This window comes from Stegodyphus dumicola, chromosome 5 (genome assembly GCF_044657685.1).
Source record: "Stegodyphus dumicola isolate Sdum_Otavi_A_Nest chromosome 5, ASM4465768v1".
Taxonomy (NCBI): domain Eukaryota; kingdom Metazoa; phylum Arthropoda; class Arachnida; order Araneae; family Eresidae; genus Stegodyphus; species Stegodyphus dumicola.
The window spans coordinates 143,086,339-143,109,145 of record NC_140772.1 but is presented as its reverse complement, the minus strand read 5'-3'; the positions used below and the strand labels follow the sequence as shown (position 1 = coordinate 143,109,145).

The following is a 22,807-nucleotide window of genomic DNA, read 5'->3' as shown; positions in this document are numbered from 1 at the left end:
TGGTTATATACATGCAAGATAAAAATGCTTTAGAAATCAGTAATCTTTGTAAATCAGCTAGCTTTATAATTTAATTTAACAATAGCCTCTTAATCCCTCATTTTTAATTTAGGTATTTCCTCTTTGTATTCTAAAAATAGTAATAATTTTTCTGGACTGCATTATTTCTAGGTTAATCTATGTCACATGGCTTGCATAACACTGGTGACGTAGGCTATTTGGAACTCGAACTCAAAATTTTGAGTACTGAAAACTTTCTAATCTAAACCAAAGCCTTCTCTTCATGACCTTTCTTATTGGAAAATTGTGCACTTTAGTTCGCCCCCCCTTCCTTCTGTGCCGCTTGGACATTATTTCATTGGGCTCACTTTCTATCACAACAAAACCAATATAAAATTTCTGGAAATAGGCAAGAATAGAGCACGTGAATTGTGTGCACAAATGTGTATATATATTTATTTCACAGGATTGTGTTCTATTTTTCGCTGTAAAGGTATTTGTGGGTTTTCCACGATTTCGATTTCCACAACAGGTTCTAGTTTTCCTCCCCAAAAAAACTAACTTTAAAGCAGGTTAGCTTCCTCTTTTACCACTTCAAGAAAAACAACAGCAAACACTTTGAAAAACTTTTAATTGTATTTACCAAATCACTTGAAAATAATATAATTTAATTCATGTAGGTCAAAAAAAAAAAAAAAAAAACACCTCAATCTCAGAATTAAAAACCCATAGGTCACACATAAAAAATATAGGAATATCCAAGCTGGCAATAACAACAAATACAACACAGCCATTCTGCAACATTTTCAGTACCATAATTTTGACAATATTAAAATCGCTATTTTGGATATTATTCCTGAACTAAAATTAAGACTCTTTAGAGAATCGATTAGCCTTTTGCAGAACAGATCACTTTACACTTATGGGCTCAATTTATATTTAAATCAGACTGCAGACAGTAACAAAAGAAGACTTCTACAGTCAATTTAGAATCTTTAGTAAAAAATCATGATGAAAAAGAGGAAGTAATACAGGTATACGACACTATCTTTCCATGAAGGAAGTTGATAAAATCGTAAAAAATGTTAATAGATACATTAATGAAAAGTCTTTCACCAAAAATATTATTTAAATTATTCCACACTTTCAAAAATAATGTTATGGAAAATGCTCAACTTTTCTAGGGAGAAACACATAGGCCACCAAATTACTTAAGATCTAGTAGTCGACTTTTGTGATTATAAACTGTGTAATAATAAATTTATCCACAAAAAGTTTTTTGTACAATTCATTTCAAACACCCATTCTATGATAGAATCAAAATTAATTAGATTTTTAACAAGCATCAAAATCTGCTGCCTGTTAAATGCATCAAAGCAATCCCTAGCTTCAAATTCATTGAAACAATAGGAAATATGATCACCAACAACTTCAAAGCTTTGCATGGAAGATTTAAAATTAAAGCCAGCAGCTACTTTAATAAATTTGCTAAGCACTTCCAAAGTTTCACGAAAATCCACTAAAGTTCAGATTCATTGCTAATGGTATAAAAATTGTTTTTTAAGGAGATTCACTTTCTTTTTGCTAGTAAACTGAAAAAAACTGAATTGATATTATACACATTATCAATAATATCAATTTTCAAGACCACCATTTTAATTACATCAACGAGAAGATTATACAAGCATTACACACTTTAGATGTTGAAAATATTACTTGTTACGATTTCAAAAATCTTTACACCACTTTACCGTTAGAAGAATATTTGAAAGTTTTCTTTCTCCTGATTTTTTATGCAAATTCTTACAATAGTCTCCGAAGAAGAATGGAAATTTTACCTAAAAAGTGTTTTGTTTAACAATTACATCAAATTTAATAATCAATTTTTCAAACAAGTACAAAGCATACCAATGGGCTTGAGCATCTCATCCACCATTTGTAATCTTTTTTTCTTCACACAAGAATATAAATTTAAAAAATCACTTAATTTGGATCAATGTAATTATTTTCCAAACATTTACAGATATGGAGATGACATTATTGCAATCAATAACTTTAATAAAATAGGAATTGCAAATATATATCCTGCAAGCTTTAACAATATTAGCCCACAAACAGCAAGAAATTGTCTACCTTGATTTGCAAATTGTAAACTATAAAAGTATCAGAATCTATGATAAAAGAAGAGATTTCAATTTTTGCACCTTAAAACTCATCAACTGGAATTCTAACATCCCCTTAGTTATTATTAATACTAGTTATTGTTAATACTATCTTTACCCAAATTCTTAGAATAAAAAAATATAGCAATGATACAAACTATCTTCAAGAAGAAATACAAAACCTAATTAATATCCTCTTAGAAAATCAAATTCCAAAGTTCACAATTTTGTACACCTTAAAAAAAAAGGTGGCATTAATTTTATTTTTTACATTACTCGTTTGCAATAAAATATTTTTTACCCAAACCTGAAAAGGAGCTAACTAGTGGATGAATGTTACGAGCAATTTAATATGTATATGTAATTATACAAATTTTCTTTTTCTCTTTGAATTTGGCTAGAATTAAAAGAAGAATATTCTTTTCATGCTTTATGAAATTACTGGCCATTCTACTCTTTATACTAAATAGAAAAGCTTATTTTGATTTCTTAAGACTTTTTTTATAGCTCGATTATGTGAAGAATTATGACTTTTTAACTTATTTCATTTTCCCTCTGCTTTTGGGCCAGTTTTAGAATTATGATTAGTTTAAATGCATTGCCATCTTGAATGGTTTCACTTAAAGGACATGCATCTAAAAACGAAGCCATGTTGTCACTTGTTGCCTCTTTAGAGTGAACCCTATCATGACCTTCGAGAGGGAAAAGGTCATGACACTTTATAAACATGGCGAAGCTTTCCGTCCGATGTTATTGTTGGAAAGTCATTTGGATTTTTAAATTTTCGTCGGAAATATAACTTTATTATGTTGCTTAGTTAATTAAAATAGCTGAAAGAAAGGAGGCTTTATATACATTATTTTCACTTTTTAGGCTTTTTACAGATATTTAAATTAACTTTGTGCATAAATATAATTGAAAGAACCGCAGAACAAACGAACATTTTCCAAAACTTTAAACGCTGATTAAAAATTGCCACTGTCATGATAAATTGGGAAGGGGTTCTCAAGATAATTAATATTTTACCTCAGCTCAAGTATTAATTTATTCGCATTTCAGAGCAAAATATATAACCGTCAACTTCTATAACTCCAACGTACGTAAATGAAATACTATATAAATAGCTAATAAACGTAATAAAAATATTTCATACAAGAAACATACCTACATCTTATAACAAAAAAGCCTTCCAACGCTCATATTTGAAATGAGATAACCTAACAAACTACATACACAACTGGCAATATTTAAAAAAAAAACTATGCAGTGTTTGAAAGTTACCAGAAAAAAGTAACAGAAGTACTACCATATTTAACGGCATATAAAACCACTTTTTTTCCTAAATTTGGTCTAAAAAAAGTTACCTGTGTCTTATACGTGAAGGTAATTGCATTCAATACTTGTTTATTTGGCTTTTACAAAACGTGAGAACTAAAAGAAACCACGCTATTCAAACTTTTTTCCTTGTGAGTGGCCGTCTAAATAAGGGTGCGCCTTATAATGCAGTCAAATACGGTATTTCCAATTAATAAAAAATTATTTAGTGTTTTTTAAATAGCAAGCTATTAAAAGTACAATAATTAGTAACAAAGATGATGATTTTTAGCATCATTTCTTTCGATCATATGTAAATACATATATATACGCACTTGTTTTAGACAATAGCAGATTCTTACGCCCATTTTATTCAAATCAATAACATTTCTTTGGATACTGCACAGAAATGATTTGAATACAATAGTAAGAACTGCACATTTAAATATGCTCTTCGTTAAATAGCACACAACAAAAAGCTTTTTCCCATTTATCTTGAATTTTATTGCCATCACAAGAATGTACAAAAATTAACAATGTAAATGAAATGTATTCAAATTTAATAATTAAAAAACATAACTTGCAATATTCGTATTCATACCAAGAGATATATTACAAATTCCAAGAGAAAAATAACAGAACTGCAATTTGCACTTGATGTAAAATTTCATGTTTTTTAAATATTATATGATTAAAAATGCAATAATTATGGTGAGTGAGTGAGAGATTATGGCGTAAAACCAAAGATGATTATAGCGCGCCAAACACGAGATGGGATGATTACAAATGATGAAATTAAAATACAATAATTAAAAACAAGTATACAAATGTACCAAATCCAGAGGATGAAGTCATATAAAAACAAGTTAAAAGCACACATTAAAATTCAAGACACACTCTTCAAAACAAATTACATTAGATAATAAAAGCCAGTCTCTTTTAAATAATAAAATAAATTAATATTGACCTCTCTTCCGATTAAACGGTCGAGAGGTAAGTCATAGCTATTAAAATATTTCTGACGAAGATTATTAAATCATGGACACTCAATTAAAATATGATGGACAGATAGACAAACATTACAATTTGAACAAACAAGCTCATTCTCAGCTTTTAAAAGGTAGTAATGTATCACTCTAGTGTGGCCAATTCTGAGGCGAGTCAAAAGAACTTCCTCCTTACGATTTTTGTTTAATTCCCAATGCTCAATTTTAGGCTTTACATGTCTTAATTTATTTTGAAGCTGAACATCCCAAAGTTGCTGCCATTTTTTTTTTTTTTTTTTGGATTTTCTGTTTCACAACACAACAGATGTCTGCAAAAGAGATGAGACGACTGGACAGTTCAACAGCACATTTCGCTGTGATATCTGCCAGCTCATTCCCTTTTATTCCCACATGCCCGGGAACCCAGCAGTACAGGATTTCATATCCACGACCTGTTAAGTTTATATGTAACTTAAGAATATCCACTATTACTGGATTTTGAGTATTAGAAAAAGCTTTTAATGATTTAAGCGCTCTATACGAGTCTGTATAAATTATAAACTTTTTGTGGCAGAGCCTTGAGATGTACAGGAGACTATAATATATCGCAGTTAGTTTGGATGTTAAGACAGAGAAATCACGGTGCAAGCGTCTGCCCTCCATGTGATCTTCAATTACAAACGCCATTCCAACATGATCTTTTGACTCGGATCCATCTGCATAGACTGGAAGATAACTGCTATATTTGTGCCTGTGCTCAGTGAAGAGTCGTCTGTATACGATCTTGTTAGAGCTTGCCTTCACGTGATGTTTGAAAACATCAAGAAGCTGAATCCGTGAATTTTCCCAAGGTGGGATTTCAAAGTTCTGTACTGCTTGGGGGCGCATATCAGAGAGGGAATGTTCCTCAATGATAGCGCGAACTCTTAAAGGAAAGGTAGGAATACAGGATGGACGTGTTTCAAATAATGTATTACACTCATTATCAAGTAAGCACAGCTTATTAAGACGTTCAGGTTGAGATAGAATATTAAAATATTGCAAAAGGGACAATTGCTCACGCCTCAGATAAAGTGATGGTTCGTTAGAGTCAACATATAGGCTCTGGACAGGAGAAGTCCTGAAAGCTCCTGAACAAATACACAGAGCTTGATGGTGAACAGGATCCAGTTTTAACAAAACAGATGAGCGAGCGGATCCATAAACAACTGAGCCATAGTCCAGTCTAGAGCGGATAAGCGCTCTGTAACTGCAAAGCATGGAGCAACGCTTTGCACCCCAGGAGGTGTTCGGCAACACTTTTAAAATATTTAGTGTTTTTAGACACTTCTTTCTCAGGTTTAAAACATGAGAAAGGAAAGTCAATTTTCGGTTGAACGTCACTCCTAAAAATTTTACTTCAGGCACAACTGGAATAATTGTACCGTTCAGATAACTCAGGTTCAGGATGGAGACCACGCTTCCTACAAAAGTGCACCCACACAGTTTTCTGTTTTGAAAAAGTAAATCCCTGTTTGTTTGACCATTCCTGGATCTTATTCAGAGCCATCTGCAATTGCCTCTCTAAGTATCTCATGTCTGCCCCTCGACAGCTAATCTGTAAATCATCTACATGTAGAGATCTCAAGATGGTGGGAGGAAGTTTTTTTAATACAGAGTTTAATTTTAGGCTGAACAGCATTACACTAAGCACACAGCCTTGAGGCACACCCTCTTCCTGTTCAAAAACATTCGATAAAGCAGAGCCAATCCTTACTTGAAAAGTTCTATTGTACAAGAAATTCTGAATAAAAATTGGTAGGTCGCCGCGTAAGCCACTCTCGTGGAGATCGTGAAGTATACCGTATCTCCATGCCTTATCATAAGCTTTCTCAATGAGACAAGGTGACTTCTTTTGACAAAAGCTTTTCGAATAGATGTCTCTAAAAGAAGCATATTATCTATGGTCGTTCTTCCCTTTCGAAAACCGCTTTGATAAGGCGATATAATATTATTCTTTTCCAAGAAGTAGACTTTACCATCTTTTCAAACAGTTTGCATAGGCAACTCGTAAGAGCAATTGGCCGATAGTTGGAGGGATTCCTTGGATCTTTCCCTGGCTTAGCAATAGGAATGACAACAGCTCTCCTCCATGCACTGGGAAAGGTACACTCCTTCCACACTCTATTGTAAAGAGTGAGAAGGGCAGTCAGTGACTTACAGGACAGATGCTTTAGCATTTCGTAATTCACGCCATCAAGACCCAGAGAAGACCTATGTGTCTGCAATAAAGAACTCCTTAATTCAAGCATAGTAAAGTCTCTATTGTAAGGCTCAGATTTGGAAGAGTTGAATGCGATAGGATTTATTTCAGAGTGCTGCTTCATAGAGAGAAATGCAGGTGAATAGTTTCTGCTGGAAGAAACGGCAGCAAATGCCTCACTAATAGTATTCGCAATTTCTTCTATGGAGCTAATCACTCGTCCATCTTTTTCCAGAAAGGAAAGTGAGTGGTCTTTATATATGCCGCATGCTTTTCGAACTCTTTCCCAAACCCGCTTACTAGGCGTCGAGGATGTTATTGACGACACATATGAAATCCAAGAATTCCTTTGGCTCTGCCTCCTTACTTTTCGTGCATTTGCTTTGGCTCTTTTAAATGCTATGAGGTTTCGCAGAGTAGGATATCTACGAAAAATACCCCATGCTTTTTTCTGTTTTTTCAGTGCTTCATGACTGTCACGATTCAACTATGGTTTTGAATATTTTAGTAGTTTTCCTGATGTTCTAGGAATGGAAAGCATAGCTGCCTGAATGTCCTATAATAGCATTAGTAACAGCTTCAACAGCATCATCGATATGCCCATCTTCTACCATTTGATCTGTGAGCTCTGCAATGGAAGAGAAGAGTTCCCAGTTTGCCCTGTCCAGTATAAACCGAGAGAGTCTCGTCATGGGGTTTGCTCCTCTTCGTGCAAGAGACACAAAAATAGGATAATGATCACTGTTGTAAAGATCATTTCCCACATTAAAAGTGCAAAAAGGCAACAGAGATGGTGAACAGATGGCAAGGTCGACAGCATGGAATGTCTTTGAAGGCTCATGGAAGTAAGTATCCTGCCCATTATTCAGGAGACAAAGGCTATGATCTTCAATCAATCGCTCAATTTGTCTTCCTTGGCAATTTGTATCTTTACTAACCCAGAGCGGACTATGGCCGTTAAAATCACCTATTATGATGAAAGGCTCAGGCAGCTGCTCTATAAGGCCATTTAAATCTTGCTGATCAATATGCTCATTTGGAGGCAAATACAGAGAAACGACTGTAACAACAAGATCAAAATTTGTTTGAGTAGCGACAACTTGGAGGGATGTCGTCAAAGAAAGCACATTTGAGGGATAATCCAGTGAGGTGAGGAGACCTACACCTCCCCTGGCACGCTCACCTGCAAGGTTATCTTTCCTGACGAAAGAAAACCTTCGAAGTTTTGCCTGTTGTTCTAGTTTTAGATTTGTTTCCTGTATTGCAAAGCATACAGGATGATAAGCATTAATTATGGCTTTGATGTCGAGCAAATTTCGGTGGAAACCGCGACAGTTCCATGAGACGAGGGTGGCCATTATGATTGGTTTTTGTTCTTTCTGTGCTCTTGTTTGGTTTTTCGTGGAAGTAGATGCCTGGGAACTTCCACGCCCTCTTCTACTTCCATACTGTCTGAATCTGCAGATTCAGAAATCATTTCATCAAAAGAGCTTTTGCTGGAACTTCTATTTTTATTTGATACTTTTTTAGCAGCAGTTTTGGGTTTACTTTGAATGACTGTTTCTTTATTTTGCATTAAATGAATTGAATTTTCCGTTTTCTTGTTGGATGTGGTCGGTTGGGTTTTATTTGGTACAGTCTGCGTGCCTATTGATGTTTGGGTGGCAAAGCTACATGTTGTTTTAACGACACTGGCATTTGATTTGTTTTGTTCAAGCTGTATGTTTTGAACTAGTTTTCTGGCTTCAGCATACGAGATGTTCCTGGTAACTTTTGCAGTCTGCACTTCTTTTTCGGATTTCCATTTTGGGCACAGGGGTGAAAATGCTGGGTGCTGACCCTTGCAATTTATACACGAAGGCGCAGCAGTACAATTTTCAGAATCGTGGCCAATCTGTGAGCATCGTGCGCATGTGAAGCTGCCCCGACAAGACACCTTAGAATGGCCAAAACGCTGGCATTGGAAACATTGCATAGGGTTAGGAATATAAGGTCTTACAGGACAATTTAAGTATCCAGCCTTAATATTCTTAGGCAGAACAGGCGTGATGAAGGTAAGGATCACGTGTTTCGTGTCAATCAACTTACCTTCCTTTCGCATCTTGATCCGCCTAGCACCACAGACATTTTGGTCAGCTAACTTGGAGACGAACTCTTCTTCTGAAACACACAGAAGGTCGATCTCCGAGATCACACCTCTACAAGAATTAAGTGTTTTGTGTGCTGACACAGTTATAGATATTTCTCCAAGTTTGGTTTGTCGAGAAAGAGAAGCAGACTGGGTGGCCGATACAGTATCAATAAGCAGGTCTCCAGAACGGAGACGCTTTATGTTCTTCGGCTCACCTATGCATGATTGAATGTATTTGCTTACGAGAAAACAAGACATCTTTTGAAGTTCACCAGAAGGACCATAGACAACAAGGAAGCGAGGATTTTCAGAAGTTTCCTTGGCATTTGATTTGGTACAGATCTTCTTGCTAATCATTTTGTCAACAATTTCAATATCTTTGGCATTTGCATCTGTATGGATCTTCTTATTGATGGATTTGTCGACAATTTCGATATCTTGTTTGGTTTCATTTGACTCGGGTTTTTTTAAGGATAAAAAGAGAAGCCATGATTGAAAGAGAAAAAAATTCGGATCCGACGGCCCCACCCACCACGGAGCCCAACAAGGGAACACAGATTCCTGTGTTAGGGCTAGCTGGAGCTATACGCAAACTGAAGCCCCACAGTCGGCTTTCCTGAAAGCAGGTACTCCTGAGAGCTTGACCCCAAGCCACTGACACAAGGATTAGTGACCAGCCGATTGACACCCGTGAGGACGACTAAGGTGCCTCCCGTTTAGCTGAAGCAGAGGCCAAAGCAGTGTGTTGGGGACAATACCTCGCCCCTCAACTACCAGGACCCTCCTTTCCAGCGACACGGGTCTCCACACACGGCAAACACGTGGGCAGTTTTCTCGCCACTTCAAAACTAGAGACAAGGGCTGTTCCAATTTCTCGTGACGAGCCCCAAACTCCGAAGAGGGAAACCACAAAGGAGAAGGGAAGGGAAAAAGTTCCAGCCAAGAGGAGAGGAGACGGAAAAGAGGATAGATCACTGGGGCTCCAGGATCGTGACACCGGTCTCACCAAGAAGATGATCCCCTGAAGGGTTAGGGTACCTCGGGATTGCCACACCCGTACTCACAAAAGTCAGCCCCTGAGGGGGCAATAATTATGGATTACAATATTTAGTAATGCTGATGTTTTTTAACAACTCTTCTTTTAATCATATGCAGATATATACAGTCAAAAGTCTTTAATCCGGACTCGTCGGGACTTCGGCGATTCCGGATTATAGATGATCAATTTAAATCTGGTAAGATGGCGTGCAGAAATTATAAAATTAAAAATATAAAACTGTAATTTATGAAATAAAGAGCAATTATGATCTAAAGGGTATCAAAATTTACAAAATAAAAGGTTAATATTTATTTGCTTACTTTATTAAACATTTCTTTCAACGTGTGCATGCGTAAATCATACATTATGCATCGTTGAAATTAGAAAATTGCAACCAGAAAACTATTTGATGTGCATTCGTGATATTTAAAATGACAAGGAATTTGATTTAAATCATATCAAAGACAGAGTACATCGAAATGAAATAGTAAATTTAGTAAGGAATTATAAGCCGAATAAAATAAAAACATCTGCCCTGAAGATAAGGATAGTGCTGACTGATCAACTTCCAGTTCATTTCGTGCCGCGATGTCCCCCCCCCCCACAGAGCAGCGTGAAATTTATAAACAGATTTCGGAATGGTTAGAGAAACAAAGGATATGCCTTTATCCATTTTTTGCAGAAATTCCACTTTTTGTTTGATGGACATCAAAACATGCTTTTGCTTTGTAGATCCTTTGGCGGCTCCAGAATCGGAAATTTTTTTTGACACAATTGAAAGTTCAAGCTTACTTTTATAAAACTGCTCTAACAGTCTGCAAAAAATAATAAGCCGGATCCAATTCGAAGATTAAGAAATAACGCAATCTGCAACATTAACTGAAATAGATAATTAGATAATTTTAGCTTAGCTTATATCATCTGTTATACATTAAACGTGCATGCGTAAATGCATAATGTGTTTACGCGGTGCGCAGAAAGTTTGTAGCTTTGAGCTCCAGATTATAGATCATTCCGGATTAAAGACTTTTGACTGTACACGTTTCTTTGAGAATTTCTTTGCCAGTTTCAGTTCTTTTCTTAGAAACAAACAGCAAAATGTCTACAAATTTTTTTCTTGGAAGGAATTGGGGGATATATATCTAGCAAAATGTCGAACAGTTAGTTTCATGTGATTGAGAGTTGAACTGGAGACATCTTTGAGCTTTGGAAAGAGCATGCAAAATGGTGCAAAATGTGTTTGTATATTTCACAAAAATATGGACAGGTAATGCCATCTGTTAACCCACATCTGAATAAATAATAAAACATCACAGAAAAGCCGAAATGAAATCATGGATGGGAAAAGAGCAGGTTGCACAGTTAAATAAACGAAAAATATGCATCCCTGCAGGCGGGTTGTGCAAATTTTGCCGTGTTGCCTGTGGAAAATACAGGATACACAGCAAGAAGGTTAATCCTATGAGACAAATAAACGCTCAAATATTTTTTTTTAAAAATAAATCTGAACTTTATAAGATCCACTATAATTTTTGTTTACCTCATGGAGTTGAAACTTACCTCAATATTATCTTCTCCATACTTTTCTATAGCCTTTTCTTCAGAAAAACCAATACAGCCATATTCCAAAGGTGTAAAAACAGTAGTTGGAACTTTATCATAATCACACTGAAAATAAATTAATAGTTTAAAATTTAATACTAATTTTACAAAATAAAATTAACATTTATTGAATGCATAAAATTTTAACACTCATATTAAAAAAGAAGTCAGCCTATAAATATACACACAAAATAGATTTTCAGTCTAGCCTCTATGGGGTTGGACTTTAGTTTCAATAAACAAAAGCACAGTTAATCCACTCAAAAATGCACAGAAAAGAGCATTTACAGATTTCAAATTAAATTAAAAAATATGTATTTATGCAGTGTGTAAATACTTATTAAACATTTAATTAATTAAAAATTATTGTCTTTTATTTCACTTCTAGCTTTGAATAAAATTCACATCAGTAATATGCATAACATTAATGTAGATGAATTGCTTTGCCATTAAAAATCTTATTCATCAACAGAAACTCCCATTTTTAGGGGTTTCTTCTTCTGGAAAGAGTTTTTTCCAATTCTAATTGCTTACTAAATTTAAACGATTCCTGTTTTCCCATTAACCATTTCCTCAATTTTTTTTTTTTTTTTTTTTTTTTGTTGTTGTTTATATTTACTTTATTGTGTATTCAGTTAACAGGTTCTCCATTATCAATATATGTTCCAAAATTTTTATTCATTAGTTAGCATGCCATCTCTCTTTCTATTCAAATCTTTGTAAAATTCAATAACGATCAGAAAGCAAAGAAAACAAATGCACATGAAGTGGTTATAATTTTACAGAGCTACATCAATCATTAACTGAAGCATGAAACTTTTCAAAATAATGGCTTGAACAGCTATCATCACACTTCATGAGGTGTATTATTCACTTAACATATAACAATTCTGATCAAGTAAAATTGGCAGAGGAGAAAAAAGACACTCGAAAAGCAACCCTTGATAAATGGTATGATTACATGGAACAAATTACCATTAATTTATTATATTCCACATGCATTTAATCATAGCCTGTTTTCAGCAGGCTGCCATTCCTCAAAATACAAGGTTTTTAATTTATCTTCCCAACTTAATCATTCTATTAGTGATTAATAAATTGAACAATTTCAAAGCAATAAGTAGTTTTCAATATTTTAAATCTTTATTTTTTAAAATTTATATAACCAGTAGAAATTAAAATAATTTACAATCTGCAGCATTGTTGTCAATAAAACAATGCTTCTTATGCAATGTTACATAACTGATAAAATCTTTTTTTTACAAACTTGTATAATGTTTTATATTTTTTAAAATTTTTAATGAACTCTTCTTGCTGTGTTAGACTATAATCTAAAATCTTCAGATATTAGTTTCTTTTTAAATTTTCACTTACTTTCTGAATGAAATAATACACTACATTTTCGTAGAAATTTTATCTGAGAAAGAAAAAGTCTTAAAAATATGAACAGTTAATATGAAAGCCAGATAAACAGAAACACGAAACTGTTAAAATATAACAATTCTTTAGCAGATGGAAAAAATTTACAGTTTCCATCCCTTAAATACAGCATAAAGAAAACAAGCTATATCTATTCATTACGTTTGCTAATTTAAAAGTAATAACAGATACTATTTTCATTTTGAATACTATTTTCATGATCAGAAAAATTAAAAAACAAGGAACACACAACAATTCAACATAAATGGGGAACTGTTTTTTTTTTTTTAGCCAGCTAAAAACTATGACCCATACCAGGGATGGGCAAACTATGGCCTGCGGGCCAACTCCGGCCCTCCGGAAGCTCCTATCTGGCCCGCGGATAGAATTTTAATTTGCCGGCCTGAGGCAAATTAAAAGAAGTTTATATATTATATATCCATCTACTTTTCCACTTTGTTTAAATACTTTTATTTTCCTTCCCTTGTTTTCAAAGGACTGATCATATTTTTACTTTCTCTGTTTTTTTTCAACAAAACATAAATCGACGAAAATTGCAAACACAGACAGCTTTCAATATGGGAATCCAATACAGGTCAATTAGACCTGTTAGAAAAACCTTAATTTTAATTATCTTAACTTAATAAAACTTAATATGTTTGCTGGGCATCTAGAACGATTTGTCTCATTTTCCGAGGTTTAATTCAATACCCCCAGTAAATGAATAGAAGCTTAGGAATTATGAAGATGGCTTGAAAAAACTGCATTTTGAGTTCGAACACAGATTTCAGTGCCATACAAACAGAACTAGATATTTTTACCATGGCTTTCAACATAAATTGTGAAGCAGTGAGATCATATTTGCAGCTTGACTTAATTTATTTGCAATCTAACAATCATCTCAAGCAGTAGTTTCTAAATATGCCAAAGTTTGAGTTTTACAAATCATTATCGAAAGTAAGTTTCCCAAATTTATATCTCACGCCCAGAAAATCAGTGCTATGTTTGCTTTATCTTATATATGTAAACAAGTGTTTTCAACTATAAAACTTAGAAAGAATTATTTCAGAAGTAGACTGACAAATGAGCATTTAGCCACGTTCCTTAGAATCAGTACATCTCACTTCGAACCTCAATATAAGGAACTTTTAAAAATGAAATCGCAATTTCATTCATCTCATTAACATATTTAACTTGTAATACTTGTATATTGTTTTTAAAATTTTAGAAAAACTTATCTTGGCCCGCCAAACTTTTCTCTTTCGATTTTCGGCCCGCGACAGAAAACGTTTGCCCATCCCTGACCCATACCATATATGATTCATGCTGTCTATTAGAAGGAAAAAGTACTACCTCTTCTTGAATGATGTGAACACTTAGCCATTGAATTATAAAGAATATTTGCTACAATCAGATTAAGCAAATCTAACAGACTCACAGTTCTAATCGGATTGTCAAATTAAATTTAACAACACTCACATGAAGAGAAGAATATGAAAGAAATAGGAAGAAATGTACTTTCTGATTACTTGACTTCCATAAGCTGAAATGCTCAAAGAACATTCAGCATTAAACAATTCAAATACATCCTTTAAAATTAATATTAGCTTTCTTTTTTTTATGATTTAATTTTAACAGGGTATCAAACTTAGGTTTTGTTGCTACTATATGTCAGAATTATTTAATTTTCTTGCTTAATTTTTAAGTTTCTTAGACAGCAGAATGTCACTACAAATGAATACTAAATGAACATTTACAAATATAAAGAAATATATTAACAAAATATTTACTAATAAGAGTAATAATTAAATATTAAAGGCTAATATAATATATGAAAAGACTTTCAATTATGAGAGGAAATATTTTTGAATTATTCCATTACAATGTAACTCATTTACTAAGCCTCCTCCCCTCCCAAAGCACACTCATATTTATATGAATATGAGAATTCTATTATAAATTTTATTACCTTGTTCTAAAAATCATTAATGACCTTAAGAAAGGAGAGAGAAAAAATGTAGTTGAATATCCAAACTAGGCAACAGAAACAAACAGAAAAAATACTATTACAGCATTTTAGTCTTATTGGCAAATTCTGAGGCTATGCAGATTAGATCTCAAAATCCCTATGTAAATAAACTTTAATTTTTTTTATATGTGTATCAAATCAATACAAATGAGAATGTAAACATAATACAAGTTTCGTAAGTCGTCTTACTAACAAAACTGAACACTGATACGATAAACTGGGGAAAAATTGAAAATAGAAAAATGTATGTCAATACTTTATACTATAACGAGAATTGTAAACATATGCTGCTATTAAAATTTTTTTGTAATTTTAATGTTGTATTGTATATGGTGTAAATGCAAAAAAAGCGATTTAATAATAAAGAGACAAAAAAAGATTATTTACTAAGACCACAGTCAAAAAACTTTTCAAACAGACTGTGTTAATTCATAAAATGTTAGTATTTTCTATTGGAAAAGAAACATGCTGTTTCAACGAATAAATAAATATACCACATTTATTTGGTCAAATTCTTATTTACCAAAAAAATATTTATTTAAAATAACGAAACAAGCACAATAAACATACCATTACTATGAGAAACTAAATGAATGATTTGAATTCAGAATCAGTTCCAATTTTAACACTAAGCTTTACCTCACAAGCAATAGCCATTTAAAAACACACACACACACACACAAAAAAAAAAAAAAAAAAAAAAAAAAAAACCCAAGATCTGGGATAGTGTCTATCTGATAAAAAATTTTACATTTAATAACACTAAGCACACTAAAATACTAAACACACTAGAAATTCTGAGTTTTGTTTAGAAATAAAATTTTCAAATTCTAATTACAAAGGATTTCAAAAAATATTACCTGGATATCACTATTTCCATATAACCTACGTGCAAGTAATAAACCAGCCTCAATAGCAACTGGAGTAAGTTCAGGTTTTCCTTCTAAAATATCACCAATAGCATAGATATGTGGAATATTGGTCTGCTCATTCTCAACAGGCACTTTACCATTGCTATAACAAAAATAAAGTGTCATTAATTGCAATAAAAGAAACACTAGAAGACATTAAAATTATAAAAGGTTAAATACTGTATGAGGAAAACTTATAACAAAAACATCACAAACAGGAAAGACGATTAACAAAAATTAATAGAAAATAGTTAAAATCTTAGTATTATTTATTCATAATTTTTACAAAAAATGCAAATTAACATTAAAAATTAACTATAACAGATTTTCAGAAAGAATTTACAATGATTAATAATACTGGGCCTAACAAATGAACAACAAGGATACTCAAATGTTAATGATCACTAGTAAAATTGGCACTCTTTTGTTAATGGCATAGTTTCTAAACTAGTATATCAAAGTATATCACTGTTTAGAAAACTTACACCATAAATCATAGCACACAATCATACTCCCTCATTTTTCAATTCAGATATGCTTTTTGCATGAGATTTTGACTCGCACAAAAAATTCATACTTTCTCTTTTATGACGAATTTTACAATATAGCAAATGATAAAGAGTCTACTATAAATTCCATCAGGAATATGAAATTATCCACATTGAAAGACGGTTCAAATAACCACAAACTGAAGTTAGTGCTAATGCAGTACCAATGATCATATCCCAAGAAAAAGGTCTGACAATACCTAATTCCCATAAACAGAAAGAGTAACACACAATTCAATAACTAAAAATGAATTAATGTTTATATTGTTTAATACAGTTAGATACAACCAATTAAAAACGAAGTGAACTAAATAAAAAGTTAATACAGTCAAAAGTCGTTAATTCGGACACCCATAATCCAGAATGATCTATAATCTGGACCTCAAAGCTACAAACTTTCTGTGCATGCGTCGCGTTGACGCACACTGCGAATACGCGTGTGCCCGTGCGCAAAATACGTTTAAGAATGCGCATTTAATGTATAACGGACGGTATAAGATAAGCTAAAACTATCTAATTCAGTTAATGTTGCAGACTGCGTTGTTCCTCAATCTTCGAATTGGATTCGGCTTATTATTTTTTGCAGACTGTTAGAGAAATTTTATAAAAGTAAGCTTGAACTTTCGATTATGTCAAATAGAATTTCTGATATATATTTACTAATATGTAAAGGATCTACAAAGCGAAAGTATGTTTCAAAGTCCATTAAACAAAAAGTGGAATTGCTGCAAAAAATGGATAAAGGCATATCCTTTGTTTATCTAAACTTTGTTTATCTTTAACGCCACGCGCAATGAATTGGAAGTTGATCTGTCAGCACTATCCTTATCTTCAGGGCAGATGTTTTTATTTTATTTGGCTTATAATTCCTTACTAAATGTAGTATTTCATCTCGATGTACTCCGTCTTTGATATGATTTAAATTAAATTCCTCGTCATTATAATTCGCTTCCGATAGCGAAGAAGTCAGTATTCTCGACACAGCAATTATAGGATTTAAACAGCGGAACTTTGTAACTGAACAAGAAATTATGTCTGCTTATAGAATTAAAGAGAATGTATTATCACATAAAAAATGAAGCAACTTAAACAACTTATATTGAAAGAAATGTTTAATAAAGTAAACAAATAAATATTAAGCTCTTTTTTTTTTTTTTTTTTGTAAATTTCGATACCTTTTAGATCATAATTGTTCTTTATTTCATAAATTACGGTTTCATATTTTTAATTTTATAATTTCTGCATGCCATCTTACCAGATTTAAACTGATGATCTATAATCCGGAATCGCTGAAGTCCCGACGAGTCCGGATTAACGACTTTTGGCTGTATAAGTTAAATCTTTCTTTTTAAAAAGAATCGAACAAAAAGAAAATACACAAAAATTCCCAAAAGAAGAAAAACTAAATTAAAGTATGCCTGTCTGATGGATTAAATATAAGAGACATGAACAAGTTATTAGAAATAAAGCTTTTCAGTGAAAAAATACCATGATTTTTCAATTCTAAAATGTCATCAATTTTAAGGCATACTTCTTACTTTCAGTACCAGTAACAGAAAAAAATAAAAAGACTGGCCTAACAAAATAAAGCAATTGAAATTAAATATGTCTACTAAATACCTTTTATACAATTAATTACATTTATAATTACAAGATATATTTTAAATCAGTATTTCAGAAAAATTAATTATGTCAGAATAATCAATAATATGAAAATATCTGCAATCTAAAATGCCACTGATTCCAAGACATTTCTTTTTCAATCACATTTACATGGAGAAAAAAGGTGTATATTAAAATCGAAGAAATACAATAAATTTAAAAAAATCATTTAATTGTCACTATGAGAAATTAATTTTAATTCAGCAATGCTGAAAATTATTGATACAAGAAGCTATATTTTTTAGAATTTTGAAAATCAATAGAATGTTTTATAAAAATTTATCAAAAATATGTTTTAGAAAATAAATTAAAAAACCATACAACTAGTATCTTATTTATCAATAAAGATGTCAAGCTTCAATTTAATTACACAAATCTAGCATGGTATTTAGATTATTACTTAACCCTCTCGCTGTGCATTACGCGATTTCCACGGGCAACATAAAAGTAGCAAAATTTGCGCAACCCGCGATTTCTATGGGGATGAATTTTTGCTATCTATTTAACCGCGCAACTCGCTCTTTCCCCATTCAAGGTTTCCTTTCGGCTTTTCTGTGATGTTTAATTGTTTATTTAGATGTAGTCTAACAGATGGCGTTAGTTGTCCACATTTCTGCCAAATATACAAGAATACATAATATAGTATTTTGCACGCCCTTTTCAGAGCTCAAAGATGTCTGGCAAGAGTGCTTCGCAAGTCGTATAACCTATATTCCTGACGATATTTCCGACACTGATAGTAGTTCTGACTCTGATTTAAAGTATATTGAAGATAGTTATAGCAAAACTGATGGAAAATTTGTTGGATTCCTCTGCAGATAGTAAAGAATCTGAAAATTCAGTTTCTATTGAAAACGTTCGACAGTGGTGCAAAATAGTACACTATGCAAATATTTTCATTAGTATATATGTTTTACATTTGTATTTTATAAAATAAATCATAATTTAACCAATATTAATTTTCAAAATCATTATTCTTCACTTTCAGTAGTCTGACAACCTTTTTCTATGATCTAATTCTATATTTTTAAAAAAAAAAAAAAAAAAAAAAAACTCTTTTACAAAAAAATTTTTGGATATTTTAACTTTAAAATATATGTAGATTTGAAATATGTAATAAAAAATATATGCGATTTTTGAACCTATTTTGATACAAAAAAGTACACAGAATCAGAAAAATTAGAAACCAAAGTAATTTTAAAATAATAAAAAAGCATTTTTTAAATAATTCTAAATAACTACTTAATAACTGAGACTGCAGCCAATAATTTTTAAATATGTGGGCAGTACAAAAATAAAATGGTACAAGTAATTTTTTTACACATTTAACATCAAATTAAGGATACAAGTAAATTTTTTACAAAATTAACATAAAAATAATGGTACAAGTAATTTTTTATACATCTAACATAAAAATAATACTTTAACCTGTCTTCACACAGCTGCTTATAAACAATGATATATTTTATTCTAACTCTCTGCACGACACAGCCTTTTAAAGATCTGTTTATGAATACATGCATTTAAATAGCATTTATTAACAATTATATAATCAATTATTTTAGTATCTGTTTTGACAAACTTCTATTAAGATGATATTTATACACACTATCACAAAAAATATATGCATCTAGAAGAAATACAGCCACAATCCTGAAAACTCGGCAGGAATGTAGTCTGATAAGACATATGCAAATGATTTAAATTTCAATGCCAATGAGACAAAAATAAGCATGCTATGTGTAGCTGGGAGAGTTTAAAAGTATGATTGCTTATGCCATAGGGCTATTCAAACAAATCTGCCGACTTGGATGGACAGTATTGCGATTAGACGTGGCTCTGAGGCGTAACTGGTGGCAGTATGAACAGCTGTCAGATTTTGAGAAGGGGCATATAATAGACCTTGGAGAAGTAGGTTGATCAAACTGCCATCTCGGTCAGAGCGTTACGGTAGTTGCTCAGTATTGGCAACAATGGGTCAGGGAAGGGATAGCCTACCATCGCGGAGGGTCAGGGTGCCCCAGGAATACAATCGAGCACGAGTGTCACACAATCATAAGAGAGGCCACTTTCGCAACAAAAACATTGGTAGCATCCATTTGACGCCATTTACTGCCTTCCAAGCATCTGGTGGTATAAAGGGAAACCATTTGAAGATGACTAGCCAACACTGGTAGATCCTGCATGTGTTGTCAAGCAGCATACGATGATTACACGAGGTGTGACAGTGTGAGGAACAATTTATTGGGACACACGATCTCCTCTGGTCGTCTTTCAAGGCACTATGATGCTTCACAGTTATGAGGACAACATTTTAATGCTGGCTGTACTGCCTATGATATCAAACTGCCCAGGTGCCATTTATCAGCAAAACAACGCTTGTCTACATACTGCCCGACTCTCCCAACAATGTCTTGAAGGGCATAACATACTCCAATGTCCTGCCATGTCACCAGATCTCTTGCCAAGTGAACACATTTGGGATATGCTTGGAAGGCAATTGCAACCATCTCGGAATAATGGTGAATTAACTGCCCAGTTGCAAAGATTATGGCATGATCTTTCCACAGTGGGTCATAGACAATGTACTTGATTTGATGCCACGTTTTAGCTTAAATAGCTGCCAAAGCTGACTATACTACTTACTGATTTGGGACATTTTCCATGTTATAACTTCTTAGTAAAACAATATTTTGTTCTTAATTTGTAATCATTTGTTTAACTCCTCATACACTACATACATGTTTCGAGATAATAGTTCATTTTCTTCTGTGTGCATATATATTAAAGAAACTAAGAAAGCAACATATTTTTAACCATTAACTAATATATGCAGAATGACAAAAAAAAATGTCATGATTAGATAAAGGCAGTCATAGAATTAAGAGAAAGCACTGCAATTTTTTCCAAAGCAATTATCATTTAGGCCTGTTTCAGGTACTAAAAATTTTCATGGGTTTTTGTTCACAAGTATGTTAAAGAACATTCTTCCAAGTGAAACTGAAAAAAATCAAATGCAAAAAAGTACACACTACAAATATATTTCTTTGAAGAAATAATTCAAGAAAAGTGATAAGTGATTTTTGAAAAGCATTGCTACGAATTTGATCATAGACAAATGATTTTAATGCAATTATATGTGAAATTAGTGTATTTTTTTGTGTAATGTAACGCAAAAAAATCTAAAGAGACAAACTATGCCAGAAAAGTAAAAATACAGGGGCAAGTCCATTTTACATTGAGTAAATAGCCCACCTCAGAAATTTGGCGAGATATCTACAAGCTAGCAACGGTTTTGGCAACTAATTTTTGGTTGCCAAATTCGGTGAGAAATCTCCAAACTTGACAACACTGGTCTGATCCCTGTATCATTGTAATAGGTATTGTAATTGAATAAATGCAATTGATCCCTCTATCACCTATAATTGCAATTCAACTCTCATATTGCCTTCCAGTAATTTCGAAAAACAAAAAGTGCTACAAATATCTCAACGGTCGGGTGAAAACTATATAAGGCCGGAGAAAGCATCTGCTCTCAGTAGTAGTTGTTGTTAGCTCAGCACGAGTTTGGAGTACTCAGATATTTCTGGGTAGCTTTCTCTTCAGCTGCGCTTTGCATTGCGTTGTGTATAGTAATTTGAAGTGCAATTACTGATTGTGAAGAGTTCTATGACTATTTCAAAGGTCCAGAACTGTGAAGTGTTTCTTTTCATAAAATAAATTTTACCACCTTATTATCGGACCTGTGTGCATTCAATCTACTATGAACCTGCCAATACACATGCCAATAGTATGAATATTTTATTTTCCTCCTTTCAGGCATAATTATATGACAAAGTTCAAAATTCTTAAAATATTTCTTGAAGCATGTGAAATTCACATTATTTAGTAATGAAGGAATGAAAAGAATACCCTTGTTCTCGGTTTGTGCTCACTTGTTAAAATACACCAGATAACCTAAAACTTGTTGCTTTAGAAAGTCACTTCAAGGCCTTTTTTCTTCTGGCTTGCCTCATGGCTAGGAGTGAGCTATGAAAATTTTAACAAAGTGCTCACACTTTATCTTATAAAAAAACAAAGCTTTGGATTCCAATTAAGTGTTTTACTTTTTACAAAAATAGAAAACACAAATAATTGTGCATAAAAAACATTTTAAAGTAAAAAATATCTTCAAAATTACTCCTCCCCCCCCAAAGTAAGTTTCAGGGTATTCCAGAAATGATATAAGAGAAAGTAAATTTAATGTACGCCAGAAGTTGCTATGCATAATTTCTTCTTTAATTTCAGCTGAACTCTTACAAAGCATTAAAACCAAATAATGATTTTTCAAAAATGTTTTTATAAAAGTTTTCATTAAATCTAACATATGCTGTAGCCAAAAAAGATCTTGTGTAGATATCATTCATCATGCTGAGATGGCATTCAGTTTTAGTGCTATTAACTGCACTGCTTTTAATTTTCTTTAAACTATTAGAAATTTCATCTAGTTTTCCTTTAAATCATTTCTTTGAAAGCTAAAACTAATTAATTTTTATTTCATGTTTTAAAATAAAATTTAATGTTGGTCAAAGTATGATCATGACATGCAAGATTTTTCTCTGACAAGTAAAACAGAACAAGGAGCTTGTAAAATAGAGACAATTTAACAAAGAGCATTCATGATCCCTACAACTCACTATTCATAACTGTGGTGAGACTGCTGCAGAAGATGCTCGAGTCCTCCAATTTTCTAATATCTCATAAAATCCCCTCTGTATGATGA

At 32.7% G+C, this 22,807-nt stretch overlaps 1 protein-coding gene across 1 annotated transcript in view; it reads right to left on the bottom strand.

Annotated features, from left to right (window-relative positions):
• LOC118205402 (thioredoxin reductase 1, cytoplasmic-like) overlaps positions 1-22,807 on the bottom strand; it is a 68,802-nt gene that overhangs the window by 15,500 nt on the left and 30,495 nt on the right. The window contains exons 12-13 of the mRNA XM_085817142.1: positions 15,785-15,938; positions 11,435-11,542 (exon numbers count right to left, since the gene is read on the bottom strand). Coding sequence (XP_085673268.1) covers positions 11,435-11,542; positions 15,785-15,938 — 262 coding nt within the window. The remainder of the gene's footprint in view (positions 1-11,434; positions 11,543-15,784; positions 15,939-22,807) is intronic.